This window comes from Glycine max, chromosome 18 (genome assembly GCF_000004515.6).
Source record: "Glycine max cultivar Williams 82 chromosome 18, Glycine_max_v4.0, whole genome shotgun sequence".
NCBI lineage: Eukaryota > Viridiplantae > Streptophyta > Magnoliopsida > Fabales > Fabaceae > Glycine > Glycine max.
The window spans coordinates 54,865,426-54,884,137 of record NC_038254.2 but is presented as its reverse complement, the minus strand read 5'-3'; the positions used below and the strand labels follow the sequence as shown (position 1 = coordinate 54,884,137).

Below are 18,712 nucleotides of genomic sequence, written 5' to 3'. Positions count from 1 at the left end.
AAATTGAATATTAAAAAAAAGTTGGAACATATGTGCACAAATATGGAAGCCTTTATCTATTGCATAAACAGAGTACAGAAAGAGAATATAAAAACACAATTTATCTTAATATCCTTCTCAAAATGAAAAAAAAAAAAAAAACACTAACTAACATTCATTTCGAATAAGGGGAAGAAGCTCATAACAAGTCTTGGAGTTGCCCATAAAAGCCTAAAAATGAACTCATTACAAAGATCAGAGAATGAAAAGCTTGCATTTATAACCCTCATTTATTTTCAATTATTATAAAACATTATAGTGTCATTTATCTCAAATTAACAAATGATAATCTAAAGTTATCAATTACCTTCAAATTTACATAGTTTGGTTAAATATGAAGAAACTTGTTAAAAACTACTTGGTTGTAGTGCCTGAGAACTAAGAGAAAGAATACTTGACTAATCTCTTCGGGAAATACGGTTGAAAGAATTAATACAGGCGACACAATTTACTGGACCTTTTATATATACTTTATTTATGTATACACTCTACTGTAGCCATATACTGGGAGATGTAGAATCTCCAACAAAAATCCCCACATGTATATATATATATATATATATATATATATATATATATATATATATCTCCAGCTGAAGTTTGAAATACATAATATCATTTTGTATTTAGGATTATTTATGTATAATATCATTTTAAAAGTACTTTAATTTGGTTCATTTATGTATAAATATATCAACTTATTGGCTTCTGTTTGAATAAAATGGCCATAATTACTGGAAGGAAATATGGTGCAAGTTACGTATCAGTAAGGGCTGGGTTTATGCATGTCTTCATATAATTAAAAAATTCTCAGCTTAGCAAACGAAACAAACAAACGTATTGTTTGGAGAAACTTATAAATTAAGAAAAAAAATCATTTTGGAATGCTTGCTATGCAACTTGTGCAAACTAAGGAATTGTTGGGGTGAAGATTGCGCCTTTAGCGTGGAATGTCGATGGAGCACACCATACTATGAGCTAGATATTCCATTTAAGACACTATGAGCTGGATCGCAGTTAAATAAAGTTGCGTAGGGTGAAACGTGTATCTAATTGTATATAGGAATGTTCCAAGTGTCAGCAATATTTTCCACATACCTAAAAATATACCATTTACTTATTAAATACTTAACTATTTAGAAGATATACAACAACTAGTACTACAAAATATATATATATATATATATGTGTGTGTGTGTGTGAGAGAGAGAGAGAATTTTCTGACGATTTTCTTGTGATAACTACAAGAAACTGTCAAAAATGCTTTATTTTATGACAAATAATTTAGCCGTTAGGAATGCCTTTGAGAAGTGCTTACAAGTATGTTCCGTATCACAATGACCTTCAGTGTCCATAATTTTAAGATGACACGTGATTATTAGACATACAAAATTTTAAAAATAGAAAAAGAATTAAAAATCAATAACATGCTCTACAATCCCTGGCCCTCTTTGTAGACAAAAACAAAAATCCTTAGCACTCTTGTCTTCTCTCTTCGCCTTCTCAAGTTAGATTGTTGTATATTCTTGTCTTTGTTCATCTTTCGATTTTTGATTTTCGACACCGTTCACCATGGTCTTCTCAAGTTATAAGAATTTGTAACACTCTTTGTTTTTATCTCCTCTATGCACTATTGATTTCATATTTCTCTGGTTGTGTTTGTTTTAGAATTCGAAGTAGTTGGAAGCGTTTTCTTGCACTCTGCATTCCATAGTATTTTCTTGTTCTCTTGCACTCTCACTTTGAGTTCACATTTATCATTTCCAAAATAGTCAGAAAAGCCTTAACTAAAAAGCTATCAATAATTGCTAGTTGAAAAGTATTAAAAATGTAATTAGTAGCAGTTTTTAGCCTCCAATAAATGTTAAGGCTTTTCTGATGATTTTTTAAGGATCAATACCAACAACTATTTGAAATCTGTCATAAACAATTTGTGACATGTTATTTTTGACAGCTTTTTTAGTTGTCAAAAATGTCATTTGTGATCATTTTTAGCTGTCACAAACTCCATTTTTAACTCTTACAAATTACAATCTTTTTTTCATCGTAGAATTCAAAAGTCTTACTAATTCAGGTTGTGTTTGAAATCAGTAAAAAAAGTAAAGTTTGCACCCAAAATCTAGAATTGAATTATTTCAGATCAATTTGATTTGAATGAAAATTAAAACTTATAATTAAAATTTGATAAAATATAAACTTTCATTTAAAAATTAGATTTCTTGCGTGCATATTTAAAGATGAATCAAATTAATTTCATATTAATGAAATAATTTATTACTCTTAATTAGGGCAAGTTATATAAATTAAGTAATAAAGGTAATTAAGATCAACTCTTCAATTGTATAAGTGACTAAATTTTCTTGTCGAATATTAATTAGAGTGCGTTTAGATAGAGAATTTTAACGAAAGAAAGTAATTTATTAAATAATTTAAATTTATTTAATATAAAATTCATTATTTGGATGTTTTTTATGAAGAATTTAAATTTTTGGAATTTTAAAACAGAATTTTAAATAACTAAAATGTAGAATTTTAATTTCCTTCTAAAAGGTGAAAAATTAAAATTCTCTTCATGATAAATGAACTTTCAAAATGTTCGCGTATTTCTTTTATAACCTTTATTTTCTTTTTAATCTGAAAGTTCCAGAAATTCAATTCTCGAACTCGTGACTCTTCTTTCACGCCTGGGTCATGCCTTGTATTGTTGACTAAATGATGTAGTCGGTTGTAGTAGTGTACGCTATTGTGTTTTAGTTCCCCTGTGACTTTCCATGTCGCATCAATATTCTTCTCTTTAGAAGCACACCAAAAATATATTTTCTTCTCTTTGCATTCATTTTCTTTCACCTTAACAATTTTAATTTTTTTTATCCAAACACAAAATTTTTGAAAATAAAATAATTTTAGTTAAAGTATTTGAAATATTAATCCAAACACACTCATGAAATGTCTCAAAAAGACAAAATTAACGAGTTCAAAAATATTCTTACTAATAACATAATTTATATAACTTAATTTTGCCAACTTGGTTTTTTCCCCCTCCCTAACTTTCAGCATTTTCTATTCTATCTTTCCTTTCCACTACTCTCCCGTCTCTTTGTTTTAAGCTTTTGTTCTGTAATTTCCAATTTGAGAACTTAAGTCAAAGCTTTGAGCTTGACAGAGTGCAGAACAAAGTCAGTGTCATCCTGAAAATTGGTTTGAAATTTAGCAAAATGTTAGGTTAATTTTGTGTCCAAATTGGATTTTAGTATATGCATGAACTCTGAAAGGCACGCGCCCTATTCAATTGGCATACGTCTTATATTACTTTATTGTGCAATTGGTTGTCGAAAGCGAAAAGCTTGCTTTTTATAAGATGGTGCAACTTGCTTTTACTGTAGAAATGAATGCGCAAATATCAGCGATAACTTATTCTGCTTATCATTTTGCGGACATACAAATCTGCCTTTTCAAAGCTTTCAAACAGAGCGGCTATATTTAATTCAGTTTTAATTAAAAGCCAAATGGCCACAAGTCGATTTTTACATTGCCTTCAGTAGAGTGGAATGATAAAAATAAAGTGTGACAAATGAAAAGAGATTAAAGAAGAAGAAGAAGAGAGTAGAAAGTAAAATTGTTTGTTTGATGTGAAAAATGAAATATTTAAATTAAAGTTATTTAGTAGGTAAGAATAAAAAAAATTAAGCATTTATTAAATTTTCATTTTAATTGCCCAATTAAAAATAATTTATTCCCCTTTTTTTCCTATGAAAACTCTTCTTTTTTTTAATGAAAAGGCATATAAATAATTATGCCTCCTAAGGCATAATCGTATGTCTGTAATTTTTTTTATATCACAAACATATAATCAATTATGTGTCGTGAGACTTAACATATTTACAACAAATATCTTTAGTTTTTAACAAAATGAGTTTTCTAACACATATTAATATTTTAATTGTAATATACTTTTGTAGAAAACCGAGAAGTATAATTGGAACAATAATAAATAAAATTATATATTGTTCCTCCTTGATAATTGACAAATGATTATTTTAGTTTAATTAATAATACAGACTTTAAGTCTTAAACAAGTATTTGTATTAAATATTCATAAGAATGTTTGTTGCTTGTAATAGTATTTTCCTAATTAATTAAATAAGATTGTATTTCATAAAAAATATCTTGTAACCTCATAAACAAATAAATTGAATCATATTTTGGAGTTAAAGAAAAATACTAACCACTAAGGTCAACTTAGTAATGAGAGGATGAAACAAATTAGTGAAAACTTAAGTTTGATTCTCATCATTATCGTAAAAAAAAAACTGCGATTACATTAAAAAACAGAGGATAAAAGATTTTAAGTAGGAGTTAATAAAATGAAAATAAATAAGACCTCAAATTAAGTTTTTATAATTAAAAGAAAAGAAAATAAATGATATACAGTAAAAAAGTTTTATATTATCATCCAATTATAATATATCATATATGATAAATTTGTTGATTTTTAAAATAATTATTTTTAAAATTATGTTAATAATATTTTATGATTAATTAATAATATAAAATAATTTTATATTATCTTAGTGCATCACTCACTATTTTACTCCCAAAAGAATACATGAAACTTAAAACAAGTTGGAATCTGATGCATAGGATTTGGTTGTTATTGGCCGTTAGGTCGGTCCTACGTTTGAAGCAGATTTTGTTTGTTTCAGTTAATTTGTTGCATCACTAAGACAGACCAATTTGGCTAATGTGATTGCTTTCCTGGTTATATTATGTTGTTGTGCGTCAAATTTGTGTCGTCGAAATTGCCTCCGATATAGACTATTAGTTGTCGCCTTCTTCCGCCAACTTTCTTCTAATGTCATCATGATTTAGCTCATACTAGTTTGGACGCATGCACCTTGCAATTGCATTACTCCACTTTTTTTAAATGTCTTTTTCACGTTTTCTTTGGGAGAAGGAAATGGCCACAACCAAGAGAAAGATAAAAGAAAGTAAAAAAAAAAAAGTAATAAATGATGTGATGCAAAAAAATCTTATTAATATATTTTATTTTTTATTTTTTAAGGTTTAATTACTTTACAAGTTCCTAAACTTTCATTAAATTTTTAATTAGATCTTTGAGCTTGTATTTATTTTTAACTAATTAACTATCTAATTAAAAAAATAAATAAAATCCAGGGACACGATTAAAACAATAAATATTTAGGAACCTATTTAAAAATGATAAATAATTTATGGGACTTAATGTTTTCATCCTTGCACGTTCAAACTAGATATAGAATCTAAGAATACTGATCGAGTTCAGAATTTGCAGAAGTGAAAATATAAGCTTGCAGAGATGAAAATAGGCTGACAAATTTTTAATCATGCATGTTCCTGAACTATGTTTGTCATTTTTAAATAGATCCTTGAATGATTTTTTTTTTCAATTGGATTTCTAAACTTGTGTTTATTATTTAATTACGTCCATATTCGATCTTTGCTGGAGCTAATTTAAAAATAAACATAAGTTCAAAAATTCAATTGGAAGAAAAAAAATTAGAAACCCAATTAAAAATTTGATAAAAATTCAGAAACCTGTATAATAATTAAACTTTCCTTTTTTATCATGTCGTATTGTTTACTATATATATTTAGACTTTTCTCACTCATTTTTCTTCTCTATAAATATCTATAAACAGAGGTGTAAATGAACTTGAGTTAAAAAAGTGTGAAAAATAAAAACAAGCTACTCAAGCAAGATAGGTATATGTCACTCGAATATGGTGCCAGTCATAACCTTGCGTTTTGATATGACTTGTTACTTTAGCCAAAGTATTTTACATGATATCAGAGCTTTGACTAAGAACAAAAAAACAATATCAACATTAAGTTAGCAAGTAAAATTTAGAAAATTTTAACAAAAACTGGAGAATAATATCTTAATATGACCATCGATGGTGTAGTGCGTGCATTTTACTATCATTTTAAAATGGTATCATCAAAATTAAACGGCGTAGATTATTAACGTGTTTGAATACCTTTTTAAAATCAATTCTTACTCCTAAATTATAGTGAAAATAAAAAATTTGAAGTAACTATTTATTTATTGTTTCTTTCTTTAACCAGTTAAGTTATCCATATGATTTTTTAATATTAAATTAAATTATATATTTTTTCAAAAAATAGTTTAATATTGTTGAATAAAAATGAATTATTGACAACATAAGAGAACTACTTTTAATATTAAACTATGAAACAGATACAACAAAAGAAATCTTATTCTATTGATATAAACCACAATTTATTGAAAACAACAATGGTTAACCATTATTTATTAACAACAACAATGAATTTCACGAGGGTTGTTCAAAGCACTGAAACATAAATATATTTAATGTTATGACAATATGAATTTTAAAATTATTACTTAAGTGTAATTTTTAATAACAATAACATGTATTTTTCTTCGCTCATATTTAGGCACACTAAATTGAATGACACTATCCTCTTTTAATCTCATAAATATTAAAAAAAAATTTCATCCAAAAGTCCAGTAGCATTTTGTCAGTCCACCTAAGGCAACACGACCACACATGCAAAAGAATAAAACTTAGCTTCCAAAAACTAAAAAAGAGTAAAAGAAGTTGAAAGTTTTAAAAAATATATAAAATCATATTTTATCCAATTTAAAAATAATCAATGACTTAAAACTTATCAACAACAAATATTTTGTTTGATGAGAGCTCAATTTCTTTTCAAGATGATAAAAAACTTGAACATTATCTTCTTCAGAATGTTCATCATCTTCATAAACAATTTTAGTGTCTCCTGGATCAGAATTATGTATATCTATATGATAATGAATTTCATTCTTATTTAAATCGACAATTTTCATTTCAAATTTATTGTTTTCCAAAACGTGTAACAAAGCCTCATGATTTGGTTTTAGCCAATAAAACTCAGCTACTTTCAACATTCCACTTGAAAAAATTGTCATATCATTTGGATCTTTAGACAAATAGACAAAAGATATTTGATCTATTTCCTAATAAAAGAACTTATAACATTAATTACTTATAAAAAGAAAATGGATCAAAGTTATTTTGAGGCATCATCATGTCAAAACCAACACATACAAAAAAAATGAATATATATTTTTTTTTCTCTATCTCACTTAATTCCAACTAGTGTGAATTTCACTATGAACAGTAGATGTTGGGCATTGAGTAGGACTTTGACATGCAATAGTGTACAAAGAGAGAAAAGCATATCAGAGAGCGTAAATTACCATTGAAAAAAATACGTGAATATCATTCAAACACTAAATCGGACGAGCTGAGTCTTTGGGTTTGCCAGTTTTATGATCGAGTTGATGACATCATCACGGGTCAATGACATGACTGATATGAAGACATAACCAGACTGACCACAAGTCTGGTTCTCAATTGAACTGATCGAACCGACTGATTCGTCCGAGTTTTAAAATACTACCATGTAGTAGTGATGCCAAAAGGAGGAAGATAAAGATAAAAATACATCAATAATTTTGTTTAAATAGGAATAAAAATGTAACTCCTTGAAATTCATTATACTTAAAATCACAAATCGCCTAATTTATGGTGTTAATTCAATTTTAATGCTACACCTCTTCATAGTGTTAAGCTTCAACTTTAATATGTCATGTAATAATTGTTGTAAAATTTCATTATTTGGAAAAAAATTATAACTCCTTTAAATCCATTATACCTAAAATCATAAATCACCTAAATTGTGGTCTTAATTAAATTTTAATGTTACATTCCTCCACATTCTTAACCTACAACTTTAATATTTTATGTAATAATTATTGTGAAATTTTTAGGAGACAAAGAATTAAGAGGTTATCAACATGATGGATAGGAGAATAATTAACATGAATGGAATTACTATGGAGTGAATATAATTAAAATGAAGGTTCAAGACGGAAGATATAAAGAAAGAGTGAGAGAAGGAAAGAGGTTATCATCTTGATGAGTAGAGAAATAGTTAATATGAATGGAATTCATATAGAGTGAATGCAATTAAGAGTGAAAAAAATGACAATTACATAAGGTAGGTCAAGAAGACTTTGAGCGGGAACTAAGAAAGAGTTTTTATATATAATACATATATAGATAGATGTGATTTTAAAATTGATTTTAGTAGAATTAAAAGCTAATTCAAACAAACTATATTTGTTTGAGACGATGGTGCAACAATATTGCGATTGGGTGGAGGTGAATTGGGGCGTGAAAAAAAAATCAAACCAAAACATTTTAAAATTGAACCAAATAGAATTTAAAAAATCAGATAATTTTGAGGAAAAAAATGAATCAAATCACTTTTTGAAATTGATTTGGTTCGAATTGAACCATTTTCATAAAGTGGTTTGGTTCAATTTTGTAAAAACTAAATCATGCATGTGCATAAGATCTAGATGGTTAACCAAACTGGAAGGTACCAAACTTAAAAAGAACTGAATTCATTTCATAAAAAATAAACCAAACTATTTTACCAAAATGGTTTAGTTTGAACCAAATTGACTTTATAAAATAAAATAATTAATTTAGTTTGGTTAGATTTTCCTTTTTGCATAGCCCTAGAGGTAATAATTTATTTTTGGGTGAAGGCAACATAGAGTGGCTACGGGCTAGTATTTTTTTTTTAAAAAAAAAGTAATGATACTTGTACATTTCTTTTTTCTTTTTATTTTTGTCATTTATATTTTTTAGGCAATTTTGCTTGAGACATAATTGAATATTAAATGTGGACATTTTTTTCATCAATTGATTCAAACCTTAATTTCGTTTTGTTTTGAATGATTAGCTTCTTTCATTACATCTAACCTTGTTGGTATATTTGTGATTTTATTTTGTGTCGTAAAGGGAAAAATAAAAGAAGAGAAAGAACTTAATAGATAAAATAAATACATGAGAATGAAGATAGCAAAAAAAAAAAAAGGAGATAGAAGTGGGATAGAAGAGAAACTGAATATATGTTAAGTATTTTTCCAATTTTTTATATTAAAACTCTATAATAATTATATATTAGTAATTTATTATAAACATTATAAAAAATATTTATGTATAATTAACATTTATAATACATAAATATTTTTAAATATATAAATTATTACACTATAATTAATTTAGAGCAATATATGTTTGTACTCAAAATATTTTTAAAACTTAGTTTTAATCCTTATACAAATTAAATAGTTTTTAATTCTTAAATTTACTTAAAAGTGATGTGAATTTAATTCTTTATCAAATCTAAAAATGTGTATTTTTTTATAAAAAAAAATATGAGAACTAAAAACATATTAACTTGACTCAAAATAAAGGGTATGAAAAAAAGAAAAATTCAATTTAGTATTAAAATATGGTGTTAAGTTTGCTGATGTTAATTAAGATACCGACACTTAATAACGTTTTTCCTTATAATATCATCCCTAATCACAAGCAAAGCAACAGAAACAACTTCGCACATATAGAAGAATCGGACTGTCAATGCTTAGGATTTACAAATAGTATGTGAAAAAAAGGGGGTTCCATTTCACAGGAAAAGTTGGGATAAATATGTAAGGAAGGAAATTTGGAAGAAGCGTGATAAAGTTGGACACTTGTAATCACATGCCACGGTCATTCATAATCCAATAACATGGCACACAGTTGTCAAAACATCATGTTTTACGTGTATCTCTAATTAGGAAAGCTGTCAATGAAAATGACATATTTGAAATGAGCATGCCCAACCATATAGTTTATATATTACATTTTTCTAGGGTATATATATATATATATATATATTAGTTTAGTAATTATAAATAATGAAAAGATTATCAAGAGAGTTATCTAGACTGGTTAAGTTGAATGTGTGAATTATTATAAATTTTTTATATTTATTTTTATTTTTTTTAAATAATGAAAACAATTATAATTTTATATTTGGATTTCATCGAGATATTCTATAAAATAGACAAAGCAAAATTTAACAAAAAAATTGTATTTAACAAACGGAGTACTTAAAACATAGTCAACCTTTTATAAACATTTATATATATATATATATATATATATATATATAGTATACTACTTATTAAGTTAGTATTCAATTATTTTTTTTTAACCAAATACTTCTTTTTAGTTCATATAGTACGACCCTAATTAATCTTGAAAGCGGTATAAATAAATATTTGTCGACTCCAGAGAACTTCGGTTAGCAAAAAGCAAGCGGCTCAAATGTTTATATTTATATTTATTACAAAGAAAAGGAATTCTTTCAACAAAACAATTTTTATATCCAAAAAGAAAAATTTGCACAATTATATTTTAATCATACTTATATATTTTTTATTCGAAAATATCAACATAAAAAGAAAAACTCCGGCACAAAGGAAATGACTCGAAATTCAATTTTGTCAACTTATTTTTCTTCTTCTCTAACCTTTTCTATCTCTATCTTGCCTTTTTTTTTTCTTTTTTCTTTTTGTTTGTTTGTTTTTACGTCAAAGCTTTCAACTTGGCTTTGAGGAGACAGGGGACACGAAGTCAATGTCATAATCCTCAACTTTAGAAAAGAGAGTTCATTTGGTCAAATGCACCAAGTCCTTTTCACTAGGTCCAAATTTGTTTGGTTGGTTTTTAGTCCAAATTGGCTCCAGTATGATAGTGAAACGTGAAAGGCACTCACCACAATATTTATTTGGCTTACTTTACATAACTTTTTTTTTTTTACAACATATTTCTTCACATATATTTTCCTGATGGGAAATACTACCAACATAAATAATAATAAGCAGCAAAAACAATATCTCCAACGTGTAAAAATCAGCGTAGGGTACTAACAAATATAAAGCAGAAAAATAAAAACCACAAACTCGTACACATGCATAAGACATACATGAAGATTTTAACGAGAAAAATTCTTTATAGTGAAAATAAAAATTACGGATCCTACAGCATCAAAGAAATATCTTTATTATAATCAATGAGAATACAAAAAGAGTCTCCAATTACTACACAAATATTACTTACAATATTAGCCAAAAACAAACCAAGCACCAAAGCTTGCAAATTAGAAATAACAAGATGAAAAAACTCCAAAAATATATAGAGTTGTTGCTGCAAGCACACAATCTAGATAAACGATCCAACCGTTGAAAATTAAGAATTATGTCTATTGAATCTGATATATAAATTTAAGTAAAATCTAACGGTAAAAGGATCTCAAATCGTGATTGGATGCTTGACTCAAATAAGTATTTCTTAATTCTAATTATATGATCCCACTCCACTTAAACTAGTATGACAGATGGGATTACACAATTTGAAGTTTAAATTATTATGTCAGCGAAAAAAATTGACTTCTTGTACTAAACACAAATTATATCTACCCAACATTACTCAGTGAAAAGGCATTTGAAATAAATAAAAAATGGTGAAAAGGAATCCTCAAGGTTAATTTTGGTCATTGCTGGCAAACTATATAAGAAAAAAATAGAAGTTAATAAGCAGATATGTTTTCCACTTACCATTTTGCGGATATCTCTGACTCATCAATGTAAAATTTCAACCATAAGCACAACTAGATTACGCCACTAAGTTGAATTAGGAATTTGTTTTTTGTCGATTTCTTATGTTAATTGGCTTAAGTGTCCCTTAAGATTGTGCAATATATATAATGTGCAGAAATTTTATAGATAGAAATAAATAAACAAAGCGATACTGTTCCTCATTATCGTTTTTTTTGGTGAACTTTCCTCCTTATCGTTTTGCGAATGTATGAAAAGAAATGCTTGAGATTGTGCAATACTGCAATGTTCCCTAACTAAATAAATTAATAGGCAGAAGCAGTTGATTCCTTTTTGCTAGTGATTTTGTGGTATCTGACTCTGCATTTTGAGAATTTGCAAAAAGACAATTGTGTGGTTTCCACTATCTTGGATATACATGATAGATTGACTACGACAGTAATTTTAATTTGGAAAAGAAATGTTAATTACAGTTAAATGGGCAAAGCCAAATTTGCCAAATGTGGTTAGGCAAGAAGAGTCCTTGAAGGTGTGAAGTCCTCTATAATATTATGCTGCCAGTGGATCCAGCTGTTTAACTTTAATATATATACAACAGTTTTTTTTTTTTTAATGCTCTGTTTATACTTTATATTGTCTAAGATTTTATTAGAAAGTTCAGAAGCATTATCATAAGGGATTAGAGAATGATAGACAGAGGTATGAAATGAATGTTTAAAAAAATGATACAATAAGCTATTTAATAAAACCACTAAAGTCCAGAGTGTTACACTTGGTAATATTCAGAATTTCCACTACTTGATAATAATCTTGATGAAGTGTATGCACCAAAACAAAATATTTTTAATATCAAATATAATTGTATTACTTGAAATACATAATCGAATACAATCTCTAGTTCTTCTGCTTCAACAAGAGAAATGCATAATAGATTTCTCCATTATTAAAACAGGACTACAATTGATTTATCTTGTAATACATATCTCTCTACACCATAACCTCATGATTTTCCTTTTTGATGTCTTCTTCAGCGTTTTCTTCAAACTGGATAGACTTATACCACTTAGCCAATGCAACATAGACCACAAGATCAGCTGTTGTTAGTGCTGCTAAGAGGAAGTAGAACCTGTCCAAATGTCCCAAGTTTAGGTTCCCTGGTATCCACCCAGGTATGTCACCTTTGGTGGAGATTTTCATCACAATTGCAACAAGCAAACTACTCACATAGTTTCCTAGTGATATTGATGTCATGCAAAGTGCACTGCCAAAGCTTTTCAATCCATCAGGTGTTTGTGCATTGAAGAACTCCAATTGAGGCACATACATGAAAACCTCTGATGCTCCTGTGAGCACATATTGTGGCACTTGCCAGAAAATTGAAAGTGAACTTGACCCATCACATTGGTTACAATCTTTTATTGCATACTTCAGCCGGAATTTCTCTACCAACCCTGCTGAGACCATGGCCATGATTGCAAGGACTAGACCAATTCCCATCCTTTGAAGCTCTGTGAGTTTGGATTTCATTACTTTGGCCACAAAAGGGTCGAGGGCGTGCCTATAGATGAAGATGAAGAATGCCACGCCTAAAATGTCGAAGCTGGACATGCTTGCTGGAGGGATTTTGAAACTTGAAATTCCAGTGGCCATAGCATCACCTTGCACCACAAAGAGTGATGCCATTTGAGCAAAAACAACTGAGTACATTATGGTGCATAGCCAAATTGGGAGTAGTCTTAGAATGCACTTCACTTCTTCTACTTGTGTCACAGTGGATAGACACCATGGATTGCGTTTATTCTCTTCTAGCTGCTCCAAATCTTTTGATGTGATAAATGCTGCTTTATCTAAGAACCTGACAAATCAGTATAAATTTCATCCATGACTTGGTAACATATAGCTCTTAAAAAATAATTGAATTAAACTAGCGTTGTATCCTTTCACTTATTTTTTTCAAAAGTATGCTGACAATTTATAATTTGTTTAAATGCTTTCAAAGACATAAATTTTTAGCATAAAACTTAGAGTATAGTGATATATAGACATTCCATATATAATTCCAAACACCTCATTAACAAATTAACATATTCTTAACCTAGAAGGTATAATGTTGATTTGGTGATAAAAAGAGAAGGAAGAAAGGATAGGTTATGAATTTCAATTCTCTCACTAACAAAAATTAACATTTATAGATAAAAATAACATATTCTTAATCTACTAGGGTTGACCTATAGTACATACTATATCTATATTTTGTCTAACGCACTAACCAACTTCCAACTTGTTAAAATGGGTCTAGTGACGAGAAGTTTAAGTAATTTGTACAAAATTCTAGGTTCTAACCTTGTTAATTATAACCTTTTTTAACAAAAAAAACATAGTCCTAAAAAATTAAGGAATAATTAGCAAATTATCCAATGTGTGAGAGAGAATGATATACACACCTAAATCCTTCGGTGTGGAGCATTTTTCTCCTTCCACTGGGAGAGGACTCTTCATCCTCATAAAGGTTTTCTTCACTTAGTACCTTGACTTTCCATTTTTTTCCGGCTGCAACAAAAACTTGGCCAACTCTAGGTAGAGGATTTCCAACAGGCTTAAAGTATCTATACCTTCGTGTGCCACAAAGGAACAAAATCAATGCAATAGCAGCAGAACCAGCTGATGCCCAAAATCCCAAAGTCCATTGTCCCTTATCCTCAAAATAATCCAATATGGTGTTTGAGAAGAGTGAGCCAAGATTCAAAGCCAAATAAAAGTAGCTAAAAAATGCTACTTTCGAAAGTCGTTCCTTAGGGTCCCCTTCATCAAATTGATCACTACCAAATGTGGCTATGTTAGGTTGGTATCCTCCATTTCCCAAAGCTACTAGGTATATGGAAAGATAGAACAAAGCCGTTTGGGATGATGAGTGTGATCCACATTGTAATTCTTTATCACCACAACCACTCGGCTTCAATAGGGATATGTGAGATGACAATGATAATGAAACCAAACCCTGTCATATGAAAATCATTAGTAATACTCTTGAGCACACAGATATCGTGACATCAAACTCTTCCTCAAGTTCGTGTCTATTCACGCACACCTTTCATCATAAAGTGTCTAGACCTAATTGTCTCGTGTCAAGAGTTATAACCATTAATTAATTGAAAACTTAATTAATAATTGCAATTACGATTAAACTGTATAATAAATTGTCAAGGATTCAACTTCATCGGTTGAACAAATTGTGTGATTTATGATAAATCTTTCACATTATCTTTTATATGAATCAAAAAGATATGTATAATAAACTAATTATGTATTTGTTTAAATTTTAATATTTATTTTTTTAATCAATAACTGTAACTTTTATTTCACTGTCTAAAATAGATTCCTCGTTTTAAAAGAGTTATGCCACCGGTTTTCCGCTCCTTCAAAAGCATTTATATTTTACCAAAGCAAGTCAAAAGTGTGATTGCTCACGTTATTAAAACTTTGAGGACCTAGTTGGTAAAAGGTTTCTAGTTTTTCAAACTTGCATCCAAACTGGAATTTACTAATTTAATATATATAGCAGTTCTTTTGTATAGATCGAATAAACTTGCTTAACCAAATTGATATTAACTTTTGTATTATTGTTTAGTTAAAAAGTCATTATGATTCGGTAAGCTGATAGGCAAAGATGACGCAACAGAATATGAAAATTTAAGATGAAAGATACTACTAATTATAGCAAGTTTGGTTTTGAGTTGTGATAAGTCCCAAACCACAATTTGGTCAAAATTAGAAGTTTGTCTGTTATGACTTATGTTAAATTATGACGACTTCAATCAAAACCATGCACACTATATTAAGCCTTAATGAACTAGGTTAGGGCAATATTAATTGACAAATCATGTTCTTTAAGGAAGATCAGATTTTTGCTGAAGGGTAGATTAAAATGTATAAGTGTGATTACAAGTGTGTTTGATTTAACGTTAAATAATTGATTTTGAGTTCAAAATTAATTCTAGATACATTTTCACATGTTTGGTCACGTTGAAGAATAATTTAGAATTGATTCTTGAAACAATTTTAAATAATTTATACGTTGAATTCAAATTTTTATATTGAATTTTACTTTTAATTTAATTTTATAATAAAACATTCAAACATAAATCTAATTAGTTCAAAATCAATTTTATCAACTTTCCTGTAAACATATTGTGTATGTGTTTTTTGTTTAACATATGTGAATGTGCTTTTTGTTTTGCTTCAATAAAAATAACTTACAATAACAAATATGACCTGGAAGATGGCACAGGTCATGTACCTTCCCCAGTAAGAGTCACTAAGGAAGGCTCCAAGAAGAGAGAAGAGGTAAACTGTCCCTGTCCACTTGCTCACATTGTTGGCTGCTTCAGCATTGTCTTGACCCATCACTCTCGTCAAAAACAACACCAAATTCACTCCAACTCCAAAGAATGCCAAAGTAGCAAGCCCTTGGTTTACTGTTAGAGTACGTAACGGAGTAAACAAACAAATAAATACGACTCAATCACAAAGTTTTTATAAAAAATTGGGTACATATGTACTAATTATGACTCAATATATTGTATTATTTTTCCAAAAGTTTGAAAGATTAAAACTTATAACTCTAAATATTATATGAGTTGAGTGATACCTAAAATCAAAATTCCAGTAGTCCAAGTCCCAGTTCTTTTTAGAACTGCAGGATGACCATGGCTATCAATAGCTCCATCCGACGTGCAAACCTCGTTGTCTCTGTTCACCTTTCCCTTGATTTTGTCCTGAATATAGTCATAAAATAATTAGATATTAGTTTGATCAGAATCCTAGCTAGAACATATTTATATGTCCTTTAATATGATTGAGGGAATACGACATACTGTCTAATATGACTTGTATTATTATTTATCACATAACTTCAAGATGTTTTTTTTTTCAAAAAAATTAATCAAAACAATAGACCATAAAAATTTAATCTATTATGCTAGCTAATTGTTTATGCACAATAATAATAATAATAATAATAATAATGATATATAAAATTTTATTTTGATATTTTAAATTTTAATTTGTTTTAATGTAGGCCTACATAAAAATTTAAACCAGTTTAACTTATTTATATGTAAATTTATTAATCTATTTAAAAATTCTTTTCATAAAATAAGTTTTTAAATAAGCTTAGTTTAACTTTAAGACAAAATAAGCTTTTAGAAATTTCATTTTAAATAAATAAAATAAATTCAAGTATATATTAGATTCCGGAAATAAATCAAGCTTAAGTTAAGTTTCACTATTTGGAAAACTCTTATTTAAAATATAAACCAAGAAAAATATAACCATATAAAAGAAGGTAGTTTTATTTTAAGGTAATTAATATTATTACCGAAGGACTGGAAAAATTTCTATTGTTTTGACGTGTATAAGTGATCATTCACTGTTTCCCAGATGTGATATTTTGGTAATGAAAAAAGAAGAAAAAAAAGAGAAGGCAGGGAAAGATTCATGCATGCTCAGATTGAATGAATTTTGTTTCCACTTTGATGCATACAAAATTGAATGTACAGGCAGTACTGGGAAAAGAACAAGTATACATAAAACATTTCACAGAATAGTCAACAGAAAAATAACAACAATAAGGCCTATTCAAAAAGTTGAGAAGTGCATACTCTTAATAAAATATAAATGAAATCATAATATAATTAAGCAATCCATGCTTGCGATTTAATTTGCAAGAAAAGATGTCTTGGAAAAGGTTGAGAGAGAGAGAGAGAGAGAGAGAGAGAGAGAGAGAGAGAGAGAGAGAGAGAGAATGATAAATTTGAAGAACAATTGTTCAGAAAAAAAGAAGAAGAATAAACATGAATCCGTGACAACGTATATTATCTCTTTAATTTCATTCATTTAGGAAATTGAAGTGTGGGAAGGCAAGCAAGATCATGATCGATGCATGCACTGATTAGCATTGGTTTGTTTGACATTTCATTAATATTTGTATCATATCATAAAATTTGTATTCAACAAACGACATGCATGCCCTCGAGTTTTTTTATGATTCATTTGAAGTTTCAATCGAATTACATTTAATTTGCAACCCTCGTGCAATGGTACACGTGTTATATCAAGATAGGCAAACTTTCCAAAGTTGGGGAGCTTTTACACGTTTCACAATATTCATGCATGCATTAGATCAAGAGAGGATCCTTTCAACTAGTTGGACCAAAAAGCATTGACGAAAACCAATGAGGATCACACCTTATCTACCAAAATGAAAATTTTGAAAGAAAAAAAAAATGTAGAATAATAACCTAAACTGACCTTTTTAATAAAACACAAACAACCCATTACTGTGGTTAATTAGTCTTTGCACGTTGGGAATGTGAACCGTTGGGGTGGAAGAGATATTTTTTAATAAATGAGTATTAGCAAGGGAGAATTGCAAAAGGATCGATGAGAAATTGAAGAATATAGATCATAGTATATATAGCAGTTGGGAGGAGACGTTTAATATACGCTTGGGATCTATACGACAAACAAATTAATTAAAGAGAAGGTTAGGGAAGGAAATGAGAAAAAGTGTGACAAAGGTTTAGGTACGTAAACTCTAATTAGGCAAGCTATCAGTCGTAGTTACATAGCTGAAGCTAGCATGCCCTACTTAATTCAAATTATAAAGGGTAAAATATGAAAATATTACGTTTTTATTTGGTTTGTATTTTAATTTTCTAAAAAAATGGATCGTTTTTAGTTTAAAAAAAGAGAGGCTAAATACAACTCTCATCTTTTCACTCCCAGGGACATCAGCACGAACGTGTTTTGCTAAGCACGACTATGCTCAAGTCTGAAACGACAATATGAAAACTCTGCATATATATATAGGTACGTATGTTTCACTAAGCAGGACCATGCTTCCCACAAGCCTTGAGTGGTGAGTATGGTTATAGCTTCATGTCTTAAGGCTAAGTATAGTGTTGTTGAGTTTATTTCTAGCTATGTTAAGGTCTAATTAATAATTATGATGATATGATTATTCCGTGGCGATATACTTTGTGACTATCATGCATCCATAAGGGACCACACCAATTTTTTTTTTATTTTTTTTGAGAGGGGCAAAATTAATTTAACTTAAGATAAGAAAAAGTTAACAATGAT

The 18,712-nt window shown here is 28.6% G+C and overlaps 1 protein-coding gene across 1 annotated transcript; it reads right to left on the bottom strand.

Moving 5' to 3' along the window:
- Positions 1-12,271: 12,271 nt before the first annotated feature.
- Positions 12,272-18,012, bottom strand: LOC100787705 (protein NRT1/ PTR FAMILY 7.3). Its single transcript, XM_003551687.4, has 5 exons — positions 17,879-18,012; positions 16,218-16,344; positions 15,827-16,044; positions 14,014-14,567; positions 12,272-13,424 (listed from the first exon to the last, which is right to left on the bottom strand). Exons 1-5 carry the CDS (start codon positions 17,903-17,905, stop codon positions 12,557-12,559), a joined length of 1,794 nt encoding a protein of 597 aa, XP_003551735.1. The 5' UTR covers positions 17,906-18,012; the 3' UTR covers positions 12,272-12,556.
- Positions 18,013-18,712: the final 700 nt, after the last annotated feature.